Source organism: Pleurodeles waltl, chromosome 1_2, assembly GCF_031143425.1.
Source record: "Pleurodeles waltl isolate 20211129_DDA chromosome 1_2, aPleWal1.hap1.20221129, whole genome shotgun sequence".
Taxonomy (NCBI): domain Eukaryota; kingdom Metazoa; phylum Chordata; class Amphibia; order Caudata; family Salamandridae; genus Pleurodeles; species Pleurodeles waltl.
Genome location: NC_090437.1, coordinates 1132996558 through 1133019551, shown reverse-complemented (window position 1 = coordinate 1133019551; position 22994 = coordinate 1132996558). Strand labels below are relative to the sequence as shown.

The following is a 22994-nucleotide window of genomic DNA, read 5'->3' as shown; positions in this document are numbered from 1 at the left end:
GTGTTGTTGCAGAGAACAATAGGATCCACGGCCGGTGCCCTTATTAGGGAAAAAAAACAAAAAAACAGCACAAGCAAGTGCTAAGTGTTTGTTTGCATGCCAAACTGAAAAGTGAGAAAACAGAAGCTTTAGATACTTCAGTGTGGGATGATGGATACCAGGTTTCTTTAGAAATTAATCAGAAAATGTATTAGCAAGCATCCACTGATAAGCTCTTACTGTGAAATGCCACTTTGGCTGATGGTAGGTGTGTAGGTGAGAAGAAGGCTCTCTTTTGTTATGCAGAGGGAATCTTCTGAGCAGGGCATGCCCCTCGGTCTCTCGAAGGAGTAAAACTCCCAACGTCTTTACACTTCATTGTGCATATGATTTAGGTGCATCAGTTTGGAGACAGCCTAGTCACTATCTTATGTGAAAGCCATCACCTGCAACAATTACTATATCTGCTTTGCAGAAGGATAAGGTCCTTTTGAAAGGTAACTTCTTCAGGGAACTGCTACAAACTGGTTCCAAATATTCAACAGTGGGATCACCATCCCACCTGGAAAAGGACTATACAAGTTGGAGCCAAACTATCTCATTAAATTTCCTTCCAGACTACGAAGGGAGTTCTCTACTGAAAAAACTACTGACATTCAGGGCCGGTGTCCATGACCACCAGTCTTCTAGAGGTTAGGGGATATCACCTGAAGTCTGCACATTCTTGCTGTAAGAACTGTGGGTCTGTCTGGTGGCTAGGAGTTTGCCTGTCCCACTGAGTGAGTGGATGAAACACCTGACTCTTCAGGGAGATAACTGCCCAAGGAGGAGAAACCAGCTGCACCTGAAGCATGGGACATCCCAAAAGAGTCGACTGAATATTGGAAGTGTAACCTGAGCTGTTCCAAGTCTAGGATCAGCTCCCAGGTCTCCCAGCTTCCTCATAACAACCCTGACCTGGCTTTCTATGCCAGCACAGACAACAGCCCGCAAGCACGACAATCAATGTGACTGTGACAGTCCAACCTACAAGCAGGAGCAGTCACAACTGTCCTGACTGCCAGGAACTGACTACATGGTCAAAGCACCTTTGATATTGAAAAGGATAAAGTCCAGGTGAAACGTCAACTGTCTCACTTTTCCTCAAACTGATGTATCGTTGATATCTCATTACTGAGTTGCTACATATTGCATGCACTCTTTTCAATTATCCTTTAGACACCCCTATTTTCCTTTATCTGCATCTTACCATCAAATTTGCATTTGGAGGATACCAGCATTTATATTTGTCACTGAAAATTTGGATGCAAATTTCACATTTTTTAATCATGCAATGTAAAATCTTACCAGATTTGCATATCTTCTGTTCTGGATCACAGGGTTCAGTTTTGTTTTGCTGTTTGTGGCCATCAATTGCTTTGTTTCTATTAGAAGAATCATCTTGTTGAATAATGGAATGGGAAGAGTTAGAGTTTTGCTCTTCATTTCGTTCTGATGAAAGTTTAGCTAGAAGATTAGTATTGCCACTTGACTGACTTCCAAGAGATTCCTGCATCAATGTCTCCTCAACAGGCAAAGAATGAGTTTGAGATTTTTGATAGGTGGCTTCAGTACTAGCAATATTTCCAAGCATATTGGCTTCAAATGATTTAGAATCAACAACTGTTTTAATTAAAGAACTATCAAATGCTTTGGTATTCTTGCCAGTTGTGATGCACTCCACCTCATTTACATGGCACTGTGACTGATGAACCTCATCCTTAAATTCTGTCGAAACAGAGACCTCAGCTTCCACCGTTGCACTTAAAACGATGCTGTTTTCTATTTTTTCTTTAGCACATTCACTTTCACCTTCTCTTATGCTTGCAGAACACATGAGGTCCTCACACTTTTCAGTTTCTGGACGAATCTGGGTGGCTTCTACAATTTCTGACACTGTGGCAGTTGAGGAACTTTCTGTATTTTCCTGCTCGCATGCAACAGCAATTACATTTTCATCATCGTCTACTGTGGTCAAGGAAGTCTCATGGAAGTTCTCCTTGTCCTCTAATATCATGCATTGGCTATTTTTAGAAGCTGAAGTTAGAGATGAATTTATATAAAGTTCTTCAGGGTCTGCACTTGACACTGCATCCTCAATTGCATTGTTAGCACTTGAATAACTCACATGAACCTCCATTTCAGCAGTTACACTTGTCATTGTATGCAAAGGTTGTTGTTCACACACACTTGCAGCAGTCACCATAACCTCATCTTTATTCTGATCTAAACCTGTGCTAAGCATTGGCTCTTCCACTCCTGCAATATCTGGAACAACAACATTCTCTTCTGTTCCAGTACAAGATGATGAATCCTCATTGCCAGTCCCTGTACTAGTGACAATACCTTCACCTTCTTCATCTTCTTTAGTGCCTGTGCTGGTTATAGCACTCTCGTCATCTTCACTCAAATTACCTTCTTTAACATCTTTCATATTCAGGTTACCCTTATCCTTTTCTTCCACACCTGAATCAATCATAAAGTCTTCACTTCCAATTTCAGTACAGGCTGCAACTCCACCACTTTGTTCTTCGACTGTTATTCCTGTGCTCGTTACTGCACTTTCACCTTCTTCTGAACCAAATTTAGGTACTTCTATCTGTCCCGGGTGGTCTAAAATACTGCTAGCCATAGCATCTGCTTCATCCCTTTCAATACATTTGTCACTTAAGGCACCTTCAAAATCACGTTCTGGTAGGTTATCAGCAGCCACAATAGCCTCATTCTCTTTTTTTTCCACCTCAAAAAGAGCAGCTTCTACTGGATATACACCATTTGCACAACTCACACCATCAACATCATCAACTTTTTCAAGATTTGCACAGGACACATTGCTCTCAGATTCTCCTGAATTTTCAAATGTCAAAGATGGTATGCTCACAATTGTACCCGCACTAGTCACAGTGCGATCACCTTCTGTTTCACTTAGTTCTGTAGCTGTATTTTCAAAGTGTTGCCTCACTCCCAGTGTGAACCTCAAATGTTTCTCCTCTGAGCCAGCACTGCTTACAGCATCGTCTTTGTCTTCAATGTGGTCACGGATTACAACGGTCTCAGTTTGCACTGTATCTGTAATTTCTTCATTATTTATTGTCAGCTTTTGTGCATCATCATTTTGAGTTATGTTGAGACGTGTACTGGGAAGACCTGAATCACTTCCTTTGACATTTGTGGCAGAAGAAACACTGGCACCTTCTCTAAGAGCAACATGACTAGAATTACCCAGATCTCCCTCACCAATACTATTTTCATTATCTTCTACATACACAACAACTCTGTGCATTGCTGTGGGTGTGTCAGTCTCAGTTCCAACATTATCGCTTGATGTATTTGAGGAACTTGTTGCATCTTCCCTATTTTTTTGAGTGCACATCATAACTACTTCAGCTCTCTTTTCTTTGATTCTGTCCATCAGAGAACCCGTAGAGCTTGCTGTTCTCTCACCTGCACTGCCAGCCAAGATTGTCTCAGATGAAGATGCAGCTCGGTCTTCTATGTTACCATCCAGTGCGGTTCCTGAAGAAGATGCTGCTGTCTCTTCAGTTCCTCCATATGTTGTGGCTCCTGAAGAGGATGCTGCTCTCTCATCTGAGCTTCTATCCATCACTGTTCCAGAAGAAGAAGCTGTTCTCTCTTCTGTGTTTCCGTCAATCATGGTACCCGATGAGGAAGCTGTTCGCTCTTCTGCACAGGCATCAACAATTGATACTGTAGATGATGCTGTTCTAGCTTTTGTATTTAGTTTAACCAAGGTTTCTGAAGAGGATGCAGCATGCTCTTCTGTTCGTCTGTCAACAGTGGTTTCTGAAGAGGATGCTCTTCTCTCTTCTGTATTTTTTCCCTCCATGGTTCCAGAAGAGGATGCAGTTCGCTCTTCTCCATTTCTATCCCCCACATTTTCCGAAGAGGAAGCTGCTGGTTCTCCAGTGTTTCTACCATCAGTGGTTTCTGAGGAGGATGTGGTTCTCTCTTCTGCATTTCTGTCATGCATGGTTCCTGAAGAGGATGCAGTTCGCTCTTCTCCATTTCTATCCCCCACATTTTCCGAAGAGGAAGCAGCTGGTTCTCCAGTGTTTCTACCTTCAGTGGTTTCTGAGGAGGAAGTGGTTCTCTCTTCTGCATTTCTGTCATTCATGGTTCCTGAAGAGGATGCAGTTCGCTCTTCTCCATTTCTATCCCCCACATTTTCCGAAGAGGAAGCAGCTGGTTCTCCAGTGTTTCTACCTTCAGTGGTTTCTGAGGAGGATGTGGTTCTCTCTTCTGCATTTCTGTCATTCATGGTTCCTGAAGAGGATGCAGTTCGCTCTTCTCCATTTCTATCCCCCACATTTTCCGAAGAGGAAGCAGCTGGTTCTCCAGTGTTTCTACCTTCAGTGGTTTCTGAGGAGGATGTGGTTCTCTCTTCTGCATTTCTGTCATTCATGGTTCCTGAAGAGGATGCAGTTCGCTCTTCTCTATTTCTGTTCACCACAGTTTCTGAAGATGATGCAGCTCGTTCTTGTGTGTGTCTACTCACTGCGATTTCAGAAGAGGAGGTTGTATGATCTTCTGTATGAGGGTCTTCTGTAATTAAAGAAGAGGATGCAGCATTCTCTCCTGTGTGTTCATGCACTATAGTTCCTGAAGAGGAAGCAGTTAGCTCTTCATCTGTGTTTCTGTCCACCACAGTTTCTGAAGAAGATGATGTTGTCTCTTCTGTATTTCTGTTTACCATGGTTTCTGAAGAAGAAGCAGCTCGCTCTTCTGTGTTTCTTTCCACCATGTTTTCTGATGAGGATGCAGTTCTCTCATCTGTGATTCTGTCTAATGTAGATTCTGAAGAGGATGCAGCTCTCTCTCTTGTGTTTGTCCCCGTCGCAGTTCCTGAAGATGTAGCTGCTCTTTGTTCAGCATTTCTTTCTACTATAGTTTCTGAAGATGATGCAGCCCTTTCTTCTGTATTAGTGTTCATAATGGATTCTGAAGATGATGCAGCTTCTTCACCTTCATTTTGTAAACACTGCTTGACAACTTTTATTTCCCAAGTACTGGTGCCAACTAAAGACCCTGAAGAAGTTGCTGAATCCTCACCATCATATTCTGATGACATTATGGCTACTTCACTTTCTACATCTTCTTTGTTATTGCTATTACTGGTGCTCATCACAGTATTAGAAGACGATGAAGCAGCTTCACCTTCCTTTTTCAGAAACCACAAAACCTTATTTTTACATACACTTCTGTCTGCTAACGTGGTTGAAGAGGTTGCCGCATTCTCAGTGTCTTTTTCTGTGGCTGTCTTGGAACCAACAAATCTGTCCTTTATGTTTTTTCCTGTGACAGTGCCTGAAGAGCTGGCAGCATTTTCACTGTCTTTTTCTGCACTCATCATAGGAGATGTATCTTTCGTTCTGCCTATACTATTGTCGATTACAGTAGACGATGATGTTGCCTCATCATCTTTTGCAGGGTGTCTCAATGTCCCAATAACATTATCTGCATTTAGGTCAATGACAGTGCTCTCAACTTTGTTTTCTGGACTGGTGCGTATCCCAGGAATTTTAGCTTCCCTGCTTTCAGTACCTGAGTGTTTTTTTTTTTCTGCATCCATTCTTGTATTGAAGCAAGTATCTTCTTTTGTCCTGCTGTCAACAACACCATTTTCATCCTTCTCTGTACTATTGTGACATGGACTGGTTTCTGTTCTTGCTTCATTGACAAGTATACCACTCCCTTCTGCAACACTACCAGTCAAAAGGTCTCTTTTCAGAATTTCTGAACAATGAACAGACAACCAAGCCTTTGACTCTGTAGTGGTACCCACATCAACAGATGTGCCACATTCCATTACCGATTCCGATGTAACAGTAGCCTCCACTTTACAGGCTGTTTCAGAATCAGCTTTACCTATAATTTCAGAGTATACATTTGGTTTTGTACCCTTATTTTCAGCAATGGTCGCATCTATCTCTGCACCCACATCCATTCTAGACTGCTCTGGCCCAGATGTGTTTGTACTCAATATAATCCCTGTTACAGCAGCCTTTATATCATGAGCTACTTTTTCTGCGTTAGATAATTTCACAATTTCTCTATCTTCTGTGTGAAGTCCAATCAAAGCTTTATCGCTATTTTCCACTTCATGCATTCCTTCAAAGCTTTCCTTTTCGCATGTCTCTTTACCGGCCTCCTTCGCAACTTTAATATTCTCCAACAAACCATGAGTTAAAAAAACAATCCTATTCTTTTCAAGGTGAGGATTTACTTCTAAACCACTGCCTGATAAAGATTCATAATTTCTTTCCTCATCTGTAGGACTCTTTGCAACAGATGTACTTGTTGAGGAGCTAATTACAAAAGACGTAGGCCCTTTATTTAAACTCGATTTTTTTTCAGATTGTTGAGATATAGGGCGTCCTTGTACATGCATACCTTCATCATTTGGAACTGCATTAATTTTTGCATATTGTTTGATCGCTTGATGAATCCCTTGCTTCATAACATGTTTCTCAGAACAATTATTTGCCCCTAAGGCTTTAGAATCAACATTTTGGGTAGAACTATACAGCTTTGTAGAACTATTACTACACTGTACTTGAGATTCTAAAGTAAGAATAGCTTTTGCTGCTTTCAATTCACCTCGGTCTACAGACTGGTCTGCTGAAATGTGCAGAACAGTTTCACCTTTATCTAAGATACTATCTGTTGGCAGATTGCCATTGCTTTTAGAAACATTTGTAAGAACTTCTACAGAATCAATTTCCATTAGTTCAGACTCTTTTTCAGAATAAGAATAACTCTCACAATTTCCAAGGAGGTTCTTATGGGCTAAGACATTTCCATCCAATGTCTTAAGTGTAGGTATCTGTGGTGTTTCTACAGTTTTATCTGCTGGTATAATTTCTCTTCTGGAATCTAATATATTTTTCTTATTTGCTTTCTTAGCTAAGGCCACACTGCCTCCTTGTAGTTTGTCAGGGCTTTCTTCCAACGGTTTGTCTTCTAATTTACAGGTTTCTTCTTTTCTTATTTCCCTACTGCACTGTTTTAAACTTCTACTTTTGTTGCATTCAGTAGAATTTTTTTTGTCTGGTTTACAAAGGCTCAGATCCTGAAGATCACTCTTATATCGTTCACTGGCTTTATCACCAGACTGATGTTTCATCTTATGACAACTTTCCTTCTCAGAACTAATTCCTGAATATGCTATTCTTTGTAGCTTTGAAACAATGCTCTCTTTCAAAACACTGTCTTCGCTCGTCTTACTGGTGTCACCTCCAGGCAAATTTGTGTCTTTTGCTGGGTTTTGGGTGACTTCATGTGATTCAGAGTCATTTGATTTAGAAGGTTTACTTGAACTCTTTGACTTGCTTTTCAATAAAGACTTCTCTTCTGAAGAGCTCTTTGTTCTTCGTCTATCCTTATGGAGACTCTCTTCATGCTTTGAGTTGCTGTCTGAATTAGCAGAGTCCAAATCACATTTCTCTTCTAAATGTGTTTCAGTTTTCTTTTGTGAGGCACTAGAACTTTCTTTTAATCGTCCTTGAGAATTCCTGTGTGTTTTAGATTCACCAATAGATCTCCTTGACTTGTGTTCTGACCTTGATTTTTCTGTTGAAATACTTCTCTCTTTTCTGCTGCTTTCTCTGCACATGCTGTCATCTGTTCTTCCTTCTTTACTAGATGCCAATGGCTTCTTTTCACTCTTATGCTTACTTTTTCTGTCAGTCTTATCATCAGATGAAGATTTGCTCTGCTTTTCCTCCCCTTTTAATCCTCGCTCAGAGGAACGGCTGTCTAGGTCTTCTACTGCCTTTTGCGCAGTATCTGTTTTGTGCCTATGTTTAGAGGAGGATTTATCATCTGAAAGATTTCGCTCTCTAGCCGCTTTCTCTCTACTAGATTTCAAGTCTTTTTTAGTTGCACTCCTAGAAGTATGTGAGTCTACATGATTGCCTTCTTTTTTCAGTTTTTCAGTTTTGGAACTAATTTTCTTTTTTTGCGGTTCTTCGTTATTTGACTCCAGTCTGTCAACACGCTTTTTTGCATCTCGTGTTTCACATTCGTCAGCAATTCCTTCAAGCAAAGAGGTCTTTCTCTTTTGTTCGCGCTCTATTTTTGTGTCATCTTTTTTCTCGTCTGTGATATGTTGAGGTTCAGCTGACCTTCTGCTGGATTTTGAGTGGCTACTATCACTTCTGACATGCTTTGGATCCTTTGAGGTTGATGAAAGCTTTTCGAATGTCTAAAACTCAACAAAAACAGGAGCAGAAACGTAAGTACAGGACATTTTAGCAAGCTCCTCCATAAAACAATTTTTATTGAAAATATTAACAATAAGACTTTAGATGTTTTCTGGTTAAAAAATGGCAACATGCTACATCTTGTAAGTCTACTGTCCTTTAATCATACCATATTCTTCGACGACCTGAAATGGTAGCTTTTGGTGAAGTTTGTGTAACATGTTGAAACATACATAAAACAAGGCTTCCAAAAGCTTACTTTAGTTCAGTAAGAGTGATTTAGAGTTGTAGGTCTATATGTAAATCCTCTGCTTAAGAAGAACAACAGTCAGTACAGCATTCAGTAATCTCTCTTTTTCAGCCTAGGTTGAATAGAATCTCAATTAAATTCGCTGAAAGTTGCTCACGAGGTTTAAATCACAACATGACCCTTATCTAGCTGTAAAGTCGGGAATGATTGGATCTACTGACTTAGTGGGGGGGTCCCCGGATTCCAATAATGATTCAGTAGGGGTTCCAGAAATGATAAAGTGGGGGTACACAGAAGTCAAAAGGTTGGGAACCACTGGCCTAGAAGGTACCTTAAAATGCAAATTGGAAACAAAATTAGTTAGATATCATGGCCTCTACCGAAAACGATTAGGATGTCAAATGTACAAGGTTAGGTGGCAGCCAATAGAGGGAAATACACCACTTGATGCAGATTGTGACATTGACATTCATAGCCTGAGTGCCTGCCTCATTATGCTTTACATTTACACAACCAATGCAGTAAATCCAGTGAATCATACATTTTCAATCAGTGGCAGCGAAGGAAGGTTTGTGAAGTAGAGATACTGAATTTATTTATTATATGAATCATCTCATCTGACCAACAGCAGCATCAGGATGAATTTGGAGGTACAAGATGGGAGATAGGGTCAGGAGGTGGTATTGTCAATTTGAGACTAAAACCTTACTGCACTTAAGGCAGACTGATATGACAGATAATAATGAATAAGCCTTGGGCATAGTCAAAACGTCATTAACCAGCCATTGATGGCTGGATTAAAGAGAGTGGATTGCATTTTGAAGAGTTTGGCATAAAGGGAGATCTTTGTCAAAAGCTGAGTGGAAGAGGTGAGTATTAAGGCTTTTCTTGACCTTTCTCAAGTCTTAATAAAAGTAGGAAAAATATGTCATAGTGAAGATCTACTACAATAGTACTCGCTACCCTTGTTCCAATGTAGGCAGAGTTTCCATGTTGTACATGATGACCACCAAGAAGTGCTTATCATGTTAAAGGACACAGTGCTTAGCAGTATGGTGGATGAAGAGGTGTGAGAGACAGACGCGCAGTTTATGGTTTTCAGAAAGCTGCCAGCTTTGAGCAGCTCTGCGGGTCCTTTTATGGTATTTCTGGCGATCATAGTACAATATTTCATTACCTGCACACTTGTTTCTGTTGTTTTGTGAACTGTTTTGAGGTTCCAAGAACTTGCCTAGTTGGGGGATCCCAGCTCCCAGTAATGATTCACTGGGGGTAGACAAAAATAAAAAAAGGCTAAGAAATGCTGATGTAGATATTGAATAGTAAAGGGAATATGATTAACACACGCAGGTCACCACAGTGTTGGGCACCAGAAGCTGATGTGAATGTTGAAAGGTAAACTAATCTTTGTCTCTGAGGTAAGAAGCAATCCATCTTAAAGCTTTTTCATGTAATTCACGATGGTAAAGTCTTTTTATTAGCATGCGGTAGTGGAAAGTGTGAAATGAGCTAATGAATCAAGAAGCAATAGGGCGGACACTCCATTTTTGCCCACTGTGAATTTTAGGTCATCCCAAATGGATATGATGGTTGAATCTATCTGTCTGACCTGAAGCCCAGTTGTTTGTATGACATCAAGTCACTTTCACATGTTGGGATGGTGCTCGGTTTTATTTAAGGCAATTTTCTCTTTTTTTGGATCAATTCCATGCACAGGGAGAAGTCTTCAGCTTGTGGACTTTCTGTTTTCGCACTTGCGGAATTCAGCAAGAATCTTAGAAGGGCAGTCAGGTTGAGTTATGATTGTGGATTAGTGTTGTGTTTTTTTGTGCTTGGTTCTGCTGGCTCTACTTCTTGATTTCCTCCACTTGTGTTGTATTATGTTAAGTTGGGTTTTCATTCTTTTGATGTTGTCATTAATCCGTGTGTTATACTTTTGTGGTTATCACTGGAAGTGGTCTTTACCAGCATCTGTTTCTCTAGTGTAATGGAGATTCATTTGTTGAAGGTGTTTATATGTTGAGGTTGCATATTTTGGGGGTTCTTTCAAGATGGAAAGGGAGTCTGTGGTGGAATAGTTTTTTACATTGTCTGTATGAGTGTTTGTGGTTTTTGGCATCTCTGAAATGTTGTCACAGAGGACCTTGTGGTCACTCCAACTTACAGGGGAGTTGCCTTTTACTACAGCCTACCCCAAGGTGGCAAATGTGACATCCACAGTGTGTCCAGCCGAGTGAGTTGGCTCAGCAACAATTTGTTGGAGGTTGAAAGCCTCAAGGCTGGTTGTGGTTCGGTTCTACTTGCCAAAGCATATGTTAAGGTCCCCCAACAAGAATACGTTTTGGAGGTACAGATGAGTTGCGGTCACTGTGGCCCTCATTACAACCCTGGCGGTAAATCCCACTTACCGCCGTGCTGACGGCCGTCAAGATACCGTGGCCGCAGCGGAAATCCGCTACGGGTATTACGACCCACATCTCGTAATCTGCCACAATACAGACACCCACACAAGTCAGCCACACCAAAGGCCAGTGATAAACTGGCAATAGCAAAACCCACACCATCACGCCAACAAGAATACACCCACACTATCACGACCCACGAATCAACGCGGCGGTCATTCAACCGCAGTAAACCATTGGCGGTACACCAGCATCCACAGGCACACAACACCATCACTCATACAACATCCAGGCACCTCAAAGAACACACACCAACACATCACACAGCACAACAAACATCACCTCACACATCACCCACACCACATTATGGCACCTCACAGACACCCCAGGTTTTCTGAGGAGGAGCTCAGGGTCATGGTGGAGGAAATCATCCGGGTAGAGTCACAGCTATTCGGATCACAGGTGCAGCAGACCTCCATTGCAAGGAAGATGGAGCTATGGTGGAGAACTGTCAAAAGGGTTGACACAGTGGGACAGCACCCCAGAACACGGGATGACATTAGGAAGAGGTGGAACGACCTACGGGGGAAGGTGCGTTCTGTGGTATCCAGACACCAGGTAGCTGTACAGAGGACTGGCAGTGGACCCCCACCTTCTCCCCCACAACTAACAACATGGGAGGAGCAAGTCTTGGCAATCATGCATAATGAGGGCCTCGCAAGAGTGGACTCTGGTAAGTCATATCTTTACCATTATATCCCCCACACCCTACCTGCATGCCATCACAAACTCCCACCCCTACACTCACACACATCACCGCAACAACCCAGATAATCCACTATCCACTATTACAACCCACACATCCCAATAACAAGCCCTGCATGTAACACCAATGCATGGACACCAATCACCAAAGCATGTCCAGTCAAGAGACTCACCCAGGCCACAAAATCACTAATCACACAAGGGCCAAGCCAATAATGCAAGCACAGAAGTAAAGGGTAACTTACCCATTGCACAAGATGGCACACACAGATACAATAACTATGCATTTACACCCCAAATGGGCCCCTACCCAACATCACCAGACAGGAGGTGCCAGCAACATCCAGTCCCCCTACAGAAGAGGCCCACAGTGACGACAGCAGCTCTGCATGCCTGGATCAAGATGACCAGCCCGGCCCATCAGGGACCTCGGGACAGTCGGTTCCCCTGCCACAGTCACAAACCACCACTGAACTTCCCCCCTCAGGAAACACCACCACCAACCAAGCGGGCCCATACCTCTGTCCTCAGGACACGTCAATTAGCAGTGTGTCCACCACTACAGGGACCCCAGGCAACACCACTAACCCAATACAATCAGGGACCTGGGGTCAGTGGAAGTGGGCACACGGTTCAGGGGACAGAGGCACATGATAACAGGGAAGCTGGGAGGACTGCTGTGCGACAGGGGGAGGACAGGCCCAGGAAACCCACTCTCCACGAGGCACTCTCCAACATCATGGGAGCAAACCATCATTACCAGGAGACCATGGGCACGGTACTGGCCAAGTTGCAGGAGACCCAGCGGCAGCAGGAGGGACAGTACCTGGGGATCAGGAAGGACTTCAAGTCCATTAACACCACCCTGCTCACCATTGTAGGGGTGCTGGCAGACATGGCCAACACCATGAGGGAGGCAGTGGCACACCACCGGGCCCCTGACACTAGCCTGAATGATGAACAGCCCTCCACGTCCGCCGGCGCTAGTGGACAGGAGATCCCACCACAGGACTAACAGGCCACCAGCACCCCACCCCCTGCAGAAGGAGACCCACCCCGCAAACGGTCCCTGAGATCCAGGCACAAGACAGAGAACATTGCCAAGACCCCCGCCAGGTTATAAGACTCTCCTGATTGTCACCCTTCTGTCCCACTATGTCACCCTGACAACCTTGAACTGCCATTACTCCACCTCCTATGCCCCCTTGGACTATGCACCTGTGATACCAATAGACTGGACTCCACCATGGACACGCCATCACCCCAGCCCATTGCACATACCCCTCCAATGAATAGCACTTAAATAAACACCCTTGAATCACAAAACGATCTGGAGTCAGTCTGTAATTTCACAAGTGTGTTATTACAACCTCACTGACAAATAGCAATGTTAATGCTCATTTTCACATACCAATGTTCGACAGTTGTTGGGGAGCAGTAAACATAGCAGAAGGCAGAAAGTGGTACCCAGATCTGTGAAAAGGAAAGCCAAAGTGAACTCTCAGGATCCATACACAGAGGTGAAAAGGCAGAATCATGCAATGTCTTACAGTAGTATGATATGAGAGGAGCAGTGCCAATCTCTTACCTGTGTCTCACTGGAAGTATTGCATGATGATGTTGTTTCGGTTGTCTATATCTTCTTCTTCTGCCTCTTCTTCCTCACTGTCCACAGGCTCCACAGCTGCACCAAGACCAACATCAGGCCCATCCTCCTGCAGAAAAGGCACCTGGCATCGCAAAGCCAGGTTGTGCAACATACAGCATGCCACGATTATCTGGCACACCTTCTTCGGTGAGTAGTATAGGAAGACACCTGTCAGATGGAGGCACTGGAACCTGGCCTTCAGGAGGCCGAAAGTCCGCTCTATTATCCTCCTAGTTCGCCCATGTGCCGCATTGTAGCATTCCTCTGCCCTTGTCCTGGGATTCCTCACTGGGGTTAGTGGCAATGACAGGTTGGGGTAACCAGAGTCAACTGAAAATATCGAGGGACAACTGTTAGACATACTCCAACCCTTAGGGACTCTCCTATACCCAGACACTTATTCAAACAGTGTCGGGACCTTGGGCTCACCTATTAGCCACACACGGTGCCTCTGGAGTTGCCCCATCACATAAGGGATGCTGCTATTCCTCAAAATGTAAGCGTCATGCACTGAGCCAGGATACTTCGCATTCACATTGGAGATGTACTGGTCTGCTAAACACACAATCTGCACATTCATGGAATGCTAGCTTTTGCGGTTTCTGTACACCTGTTCGTTCCTGCGGGGTGGGAGAAATGCCACATGTGTACCATCAATGGCACCAATGATGTTGGGGATATGTCCTAGGGCATAGAAGTCAAATTTCACTGTGGGCAAATCCTCCACCTGAGGGAAAACGATGTAGCTGCGCATGTGTTTCAGCAGGGCAGACAACACTCTGGACAACACGTTAGAGAACACTGGCTGTGACATCCCTGATGCCATGGCCACTGTAGGTTGAAAGCACCCACTGGCCAGGAAATGGAGTACTGACAGGACCTGCACTAGAGGGGGGATTACTGTGTGATGGCGGATAGCTGACATCAGGTCTGGGCACACAGTTCCTGGATTCTGGCACGATCAAGCCTGTAGGTGATAATGATGTGTCTGTCTTCCATTGTCGACAGGTTAACCATGGGTCTGTATACCGGAGGATGACGCCATCTCATCATCTGCCCCAGCGAATGTGCCCTATGGAGGAGAAGGGTGAGCAGAGGGTCAGACACCACATAGCTTGCACAAGGGTTTCTGTAACAATTGTGATGTAATCGGTGTGTGGTGCTATCTGTCCGTATTCCTGCCCAAAAGTGCTGTGACGCAGTTAGTTGCCCTGCCATGTGGCACCCCCGAAATGGCGGCTGCTTGGCGTATAAGGAGGGGAAACGGGAAATGAGGTAACTGCGCTGGCGTTGTGCAGCGTCGAGGTAGGTGGACGAAGACCGCGGTGCAATTCAGCATTGGTTATCATTGGGCCCTATGGGTTGCAGGAGCCAATGATGATGTACGCCGGCGGTGACGCTACGCACCGCTGCGGACGTAACCGCCATTTTCTATCTCTTCACTCACTTGATACCTGACCTTCAACAGGAGAGGACCTACACTGCAAGTGCTGCTGTGACCTGAGTCTGGAAGCGTCAATGGCTACAGTGTCTGGGGAAAGGGCCCCTGCCTTCACCGCGGAGGAGTTGGACAACATGGTGGCTGGGGTTCTCCCCCAGTACACACTACTCTACGGTCCTCCAGAGAAACAGGTGAGTACACTGTGAGCGTTATGGATGGGACATAAATGTGTGGGGTGGATGGAAGATACATGGGTAGGGGGGTGGGCTGAGGCCAGCATGTGAGGATGGTCAGTGTATGTGTTTCTAGGCCAGGGTGGGAAGTTGTGCCCAATGACTAAGAAGAACCGAACGGGGGAGTAAAATCCATTCTTACTTCACTTTTCCTCTAGGTCAGTGCCCACCAAAAGAAGGGTATTTGGCGTGCCATTGTCAAGGAGGTGCGGACCCTGGGGGTCTACCATAGACGGAACACACACTCCCTCAAAAGATGGGAGGACCTGCGCCGCTGGACCAAGAAGACGGCGGATGCCCTGCTGGGGATGGCCTCCCAATGTGGAAGGGGTGCCCGTCACACCATGACCCCACTGATGTACGGGATCCTGGCGGTGGTATATCCTGAGTTGGATGGCCGCTTGAGGTTATCACAGCAGCCACAAGGGGGTGAGTACAGTCACATTCAGCTGACTCTGTGCGCTGTATGAGGTGTCTGGGTGGGGGAAGTGCCCTGTGGGCTCCCCTAGGCCAGGGCAAACGTGCTAGGATAGGTCCTTTTATAGGCAGGCTCTGTGGCACTCCAACCCCAAAAGTGGTAGTGGCCATCTACACCTAGTCAGGCTCCTGTGGGTTCCAGGTGTGCATCAAATGGGCTTAGGCACTGTCCCCCATGGGCAGGTGATTTTCCAAAGTACAGTTAGTGCATGGCCTAGTGCATAGGGCTGCTCCCTGTGTGTTGTGTCCGCCAACGGTGGTGTTGTTGCTGGCATCGACCATGTGTCTCCTCTGTCTTTCCCCCCCTTTTTGTTTTGTCACCCTGTCCTTGTGTGCATTAGCATCATCTGGTGGAGGAGCATTGGCACCGGAGCAGGAGGGAGCTGCAACCCACATGGCCCAGGAGGGTGAATGTACAGAGTCTGAAGGCACCAGTGGGACGGAGGGCGAGGGGAGCTCCACGACGGGGACAGGAGGAGACACCAGCAACAGCGACTCCTCCTCTGATGGGAGCTCCCTTGCGGTGGCGGGCACCTCTGTGCCCACCGCAACAACAGGTACAGTCGACACCCCCCCTCCCAGCAGCCCCTCAGCGTGTTTCCCGTGCCCGCTCACCCAGGAGGGTGGGCATCTCCTTTGCCCCAGGCACCTCAGGCCCTGCCCCAGTCAGCCCTGCTGCCCTCAGTGAGGAGGCTATTGAACTCCTGAGATCCCTCACTGTTGGGCAGTCAAACATTTTGAATGCCATCCAGGGTGTCGAGAGGCATTTGCAGCAAACAAATGCATACCTGGAGGGCATTCATTCTGGCGTGGCAGCCCAACAGAGAGCATTTCAGGCTCTGGCCTCCGCACTGATGGCAGCCATTGTCCCTGTGTCCAGCCTCCCCCTTCCAACTTCCACTACCCAGACCTAATCCCATCTACCTCAGCCTATCCCAAGCACACCATCAGACCAGCATGCACACACATCAACACACAAAAGTGGCTCAGGAAAACATAAGCACCACACATCCTACAGGCACTCGCACAAGCACCATACCCATGCAGACACACCAACATCCACTGCCTCCACTGTGTCCCCCTCCTCCACATCCTCCACCTCCCTCCCAGTCTTGTCTCCACTCACACCTGCATGCACTACATCCTCAGCCACTACCTCCATAACCAGCACGCCCATCACCAAACACTACTCACGTGCAATCACCATTCCCACTACCATGCACACGTCACCTGTGTCCTCTCCCAGTGTGTCTGTGAGCCCTGCTCCCAAAGTACACAAACTCAGGCACACACCCACTCAACAGCCATCCACCTCACAACAGCCTCCAGCCCATGCACCCTCACCCAAGCTCAGCAGACGTACACCTCCTACAACCACTACCTCTTCCTCCACTCCCAAACCCCCTCCATGTGTCAAAGAAACTTTTCCTGGCTAACATTGACCTCTTCCCTACACCTCCCCCCCGTCCTTCCCCTAGGGCCAGGATGTCCAGATCCCAGCCCAGCACCTCAGCCACAAAATCCTCGAGCACTGTGGTCTCTGCAAGTCCAGCAACATTGCGGGCGGCACCCATCAGGGCTGCCAGTGTGCCACCTAGTGAGGCCAAGGATCAGCCTATTCCGCCACCTGCCAAGGTGAAGAAGGGGCCCACCTGCCGTAGGGAAAAGCCGCACCAACCACCCAGCAAGGCCTCCTCCAATATAAAAGAGGACAGTGCCAAGGTCCCAGCAGCGACTTCCAAGGTGAGGAAGGGACACAAGGCCAAAGGGAAGTCCGCTCAGGGCACGGAGCCTCCAGGTGAGGGACTGGTGTCACCCGTTCTGCAAGACAGAAGAGCAACCTGTTCGGCGGTGGCCACCGCCACCTGCACCGCCACCTTCACGTCTGCTGTCTCTGCTATAGTCCCCAGCATCATCCCCAGTGGGCAGCCCTCCGAGGCTGCAGGAGACGTCCTGCTGTCTCCCTCCACAGGTGCCCACACCAGCACCACCGGCAGCATCCCTGCAGAAGCCACCGCCACCTCCCCCGCGATGTGCCCAGCCACTGCCACCACAGCCGACATCAGCATCATCCCCAGTGGGCAGTCGTCCGAGGCTGCAGGAGATGTCCTGGACCCTGCACACACTACATGAGGCACCACAACCAGCACTGACAGTACCAGCAGTTGGCAGGCTAAGTCGCTGCAGGGAGGAGTGTGTCTCTGCAGCCATAGAGAATCATGCTACCTGTTCACAGAAAATCTCGTGGTTCAGACACCCAGGTGAGGGAATGGGAACTGCCACACCCCAGGTGCAGCACTCTGGGCACAAAGCCCCCTCCAGAACCAGTGGAGAACTGTATCCACTACCCCAGTCCTTGGCAGGATGAAGCGCTCTGAGCACAAAGCCCCCTCCAGAACCAGTGGAGAACAGCATCCACTACCCCAGTCTTTGGCAGGATGAAGCACTCTGGGCACAAAGCCCACTCCAGAACCAGTGGAGAACAGCATTCACTACCGCAGTCCTTGGCAGGATGAAGCACTCTGGGCACAAAGCTCCCTCCAGAACCAGTGGAGAACAGCATCCACTACCCCAGTCCTTGGCAGGATGAAGCACTCTGGGCACAAAGCCCCCTCCAGAACCAGTGGAGAACTGAATCCACTACCCCAGTCCTTGGTAGGATGAAGCACTCTGGGTACAAAGCCCCCTCCAGAACCAGTGGAGAACAGCATCCACTACCCCAGTCCTTGGCAGGATGAAGCACTCTGTGCACAAAGCCCCCTCCAGAACCAGTGGAGAACAGCATCCACTTGAGACTATGGCTTTGCACTCCCCAGGATGAAGCAGTGGGCAACCCACCCACCCACTTGAGGGACTTGAGACTGTGGCTTTGCACTCCCCAGGAATAATGCCTTGGGCAACCCACCCACTTGAGGGTCTTGAGAGACTGTGGCTTTGCACTCCCCGGGATAAAGCAGTAGGCAAACCACCCACTTGAGAGACTTGAGAGACTGTGGCTTTGCATTCCCCTGGACCAAGCAGTGGACATGGAGCCCCCTCGTGGAGCAGTGGTGTCGTCCCATCATCCGGATGAGGTGCTCCCCTCCCCTTCCCCCTGACGTGCCTGGTTTTTTTTCGACCTGATGCCCCTGCAGTGTTCTCTCCGTTTAGAGGCAGGTGTCATGTGTGGGCTTTGCCCATGCTTTTTGGGACCACTGGTCCACGGACATGTAATAGAACAGTATCCGGACTTGTGTACTTACTGTGAATAGTTGTATATACTGATCTTTTAAATTTATATTGGCCTATCTGGATTTTCGATGATTACACTCGTTACAATCATTTCATTTGGTCCTTGCGTTCTTCCAGGGGGTTACGGGGTGTCAATGTAATGTTGCTGCATGTGTTTGTGTGTGTGTTGTTGGGGGTGGGGGTGTTGAGTGTGTGTGTCACTCTCTTTTTCCTCCCCCCTCCCCTGTGTGCTAGGTGCAGTACTCACCTTGGTCGTCGCCGCCGTCTTTGATGTTCCTGGTAGAAGAGGAGGTAAACCAACATTGGTAACACCTGTAACTCGGGCTCCATGGCGTCCTGGTTCCTCCTTGGGTGTCGAGAGGTGAGTGGTTTCCGTTCCAAGTACTGTTTCCGCCGTGCTTTTGATGGCATTGGTACCGCCCTGGAAAAGCTGGAGGATTGGTGTGTCATAATAGAGCGGGCGGAACATTGTGTTCCGCCTGTCTGTTGGCGGTTACTGCTGCGGTGTTTGTTGCTACCGCCATGGCGGTCTGAGTGATAAAGTGGCTGTCTGTGTTGGCGGTTTCCGCCATGGTCGTACTTCCATTTGTTTTTACCGCCGGCCTGTTGGCTGTATTACCGCCGCTTTATCACCGACCACCAGAGTTGTAATGAGGGCCTGTATCTAGTAGGAAATCTTTGAAATTTGCATTGATGGATGGTGGTCTATATTTTAAGAGAAAGGAATAAGTGATAATGGAGTGGAGGGGGTAGATATCTTATCATCAAGGATTTGCAGTCTTCCATGGTGTGAATATTAATGTGTGTTACTTTGAGTGATTTTTCAATGGATGACAGCCAGGAATCTTCCAATTTTGCCAAAACACTATTTGTTGATAATGTGAATTTCTGGTTAGATTGCTTCGTGGTGGGTGGGTGCAGTCTTCACTGAACCTGTAGTGAAGGTGAAGTCTGGTTTACTTTCTGAGAGTAGTTAAAAAAAAATAATAAAGTGATTTTTGTTGCTTCTTGCGTTGAAGGGTAAGCTTTGAAGTAATTGTGTTTCTTTCCTTCTAATATCATGGTGCCTTGAGGAGGGCTGTGCGGTGTAATATGGGAGGAAATATCAGGGGCACGTGAGCTGATAGTGTGGGAGGGTTGGATGGGTAGACTGCTTGCAGCCTAGAGTGGAGGTGGGGGGAAAGTTGTTGGAGTAGAGAATTTTGAGATTTGAGGAGTGTGAGCTTGTGTGTTGGCTTTTTTGTAGAGGCAGTGTTTATGCGGAGACAGTTTGCGGTCTATAATGATCCTGAAGTTCTTGCCATGTGTCCTGGGAGTGAGAGCGGGTCCTAGTTTAGTAAGCACCATGTAGAGTCCCATGAAGAGGTGTTTTTGTTAAAGATTGCAATTTCTGTCTTATGGTTGCTGAGTTTGAGTAAGTTGGCCTTCATCCAGTTGCCAACTTCTGTCTTGCAGGTGGTGAACTCGTTCCGGGTGTTGGGAATCTTATCCGAGAGAGTATGAGTGGTGTGTTGTCAACATAGAAGAGAATGCCTAGGTTGTCGGCACGGATGATGCTTGCAAGAGGGTTCATATACGAGTTTAAAAGGGTAAGCCTGAGTGACAAACCTTGCAGAACTCCACAGATGAGGTTGAGGATGTCCGAAGAGCAGTTTGTGTAGGTATCAAGTGAGGATAGAGTGGTAGCCTGTGTAAAATGCACCAGAGAGATCCAGGAGGAAGAGCTGCCGTGTCTCGGGTCTCCTCTGTCCATGATCATGCGGACATAGTCTGTGGCAGCGATGAGGGATGTTTCAGTGCTGTGGTTGAGATGCAAGGACGTTGTATGGCATTGAGCTGGTGGTTGCTGAGGTGTTTAGTGAGGCGTCTGTTGATAAGTTCCTTTAGCACTTTGGCTGGGTTTCCAAGTGTCCATGAAACCAGCTGAGGAGGAGGCGTGTTGCAGATAGGTATGAGAACTAGGCTGATGGGTTGGAGTCCACTGGTAAAGGCGTGGTGGGTTGACCACTATTCATGCATTTCACAAACAATCTACAAAATATCACTATGCCCTATAACTTAATTGCATGACAGAAACCACAGAACCTAAATCATTTACCTGGTCTACTACTAACCACAGTCTTTAGTCCAAGTATTACCAAGTATGTCGCTTGATATATAAAATGCTGACTTGAAATTCATGACCTCATTGTGGCTTTGCACTTTTAACACATTCCCCACCTAACAGTTTGTCACATTCTCAGAGAGACCATGGCACCTGCATCCTTTTCTATCTACTTTTAAAGATGTTGGTTTGTATAGTTTCAATACTGCAAAACTAGGATATGTCTGTCAATAATAATCTCTGTACACAAGACATAGTGGAATATGGACAGATATATTCTCTTTATGACTCGGAGGATGAAAAGCAACACATTCTTGTCAGCACGTTCAATAATAACCTTTAATGTCTCGTTTCTATTTAAAGAAATTTAAAAAATGATGTCCATGTAGAGCAAACACACCTCTGATTTATATGAGTCTCTTGAATCTTCTTCAGAATAGTCGTATCTTCTTTTCCAGCTGCTCTCACTAAGCCTGAAAACAGAAGCAACATCAGCCTATTATACAAAGTTATTATCAGTACAACTTTGAGTGGAAATGTACATTTTGTAGCAGGTAGCCCTACCTCTTTGCGTGAGATGGGGGTCCATCACAAATCAAAATACAACTGTAAAGTTATTAGAAGTAACGTTTTGAGCATATATTAGGTGTACATTACTCAAGTGTTGTTCTAAATAGTGTAGGCTGACAATTCTGCCTACACTACGTAGAACAGTGATTTGAATGAGGAGTGGTCTCTCCCCCTTGTTCTACAAGGCGTTGCAGAGCCACATATCACCTACATTTGTTTATGTGTCAGTGGCTGTGCATAATGTGTTATGATGTGGATGTGGATGTGTGTGTGTGAAGATTAGTGTTAAATTTTAAATTAGGTTTTTTGTGCACATGCATATTTTATTTTTAGATTTTTATATAGGTGTCTGCAATGTTTACACTTACATAAGACTAATCTACTATTTAATTATATTGTAATATCGTTTCATATTTGTGTAATCTTTTTAGTGTTTAGTTAAATAATGTAAATACATTATATTAATGATATTTTAAACATTTTAAAACAATTGTACAATGTGACGCATGTTAGTTTATGAAAGGTTGAAATTGATACGACTTTTTAAATTAACTTCTTTTTTATTTCACTGAAGCACAACATAGTGGATGAGGAAACCGTAGTTTACGGTTGAAAGAAAGGGCACCTATATCACAAAACAAAAACTGAAAAGCCTCACCAACCCTATGTTTATAATCACCAATTTTATAAAATGTATTTTTTTACAAAACATTCAACATTACATTTCATCATAAAAATTATTTCCCAAAAAGAAAAAAAAAAAACATACGTAGACCTAACATTCATACATAATCATACACATTTTAAATCAGCTTTCTGGTATATATGGGATCCTTTCGAATAGACAATCTTCACCCTGAATAATCGAGTACACTGTGCTCCCTGTCCAGTAAGTCAACCTAGGGTGGTCACGCATGCTTTTGGAATCCAATCTAGACCACATTCTTAGTGACCTAATCAGTATAAATCACATCTAGTACAAGAAGACTACCCACAATTTTTGTAGAAGGTTTTCCTTATTTAGAGTGACCTTTCCATTAGTTTATTGGAGCAATGTATATCTCCAAACATCTTGTCTTAGGAGCCATCAAGTAGCCACACTCTAAACTGTCAAATATCACAGTTGTTCACAAAATACAAGGCATGAGACATAAAATGGTGCGTCAATGTTACCAAACCTAATGAATACTTTAACAGCTAAACCAACACAATCCAAATTGCAAATATCTGAAACCGCAATTGCTTCCAAAACATATGGCAGTCTATCAGTGAATAAAACATATTCCCTAAACGACAATGTGAATGTGCAATGTCTAAAGTAATCTTATTCTTTGTGCTGCGTGTTTTAGTCCCTCCTTCCATCGATTTCTAGGCAATTCCCATTCTGCACCGGAGAGTGGCTATGTGTGCTGCGAGACTTACTTGAAGGCTTAGCTGGAGAAGATTCGAGCCATTTTGAGCTGTTGTGCTGGTAGAATAGACATGGCTATAACTTTAGTGAGATGCAACTGATTTACCCTTCTGACCGAATCCTGACTTTCTCCTGGTTTACTCCTAGAATTCAGGAGAACTACAAATGTTTTGTGGTGTGATCGCAACACTATGAAGGCGACACACCGCATCATGACCTGCC

The 22994-nt window shown here is 45.5% G+C and overlaps 1 protein-coding gene across 1 annotated transcript in view; it reads right to left on the bottom strand.

The window, feature by feature from the left end:
- BOD1L1 (biorientation of chromosomes in cell division 1 like 1) overlaps nt 1–22994 on the bottom strand; it is a 301369-nt gene that overhangs the window by 176930 nt on the left and 101445 nt on the right. The window contains exons 9-10 of the mRNA XM_069202707.1: nt 21192–21264; nt 1327–8242 (exon numbers count right to left, since the gene is read on the bottom strand). Coding sequence (XP_069058808.1) covers nt 1327–8242; nt 21192–21264 — 6989 coding nt within the window. The remainder of the gene's footprint in view (nt 1–1326; nt 8243–21191; nt 21265–22994) is intronic.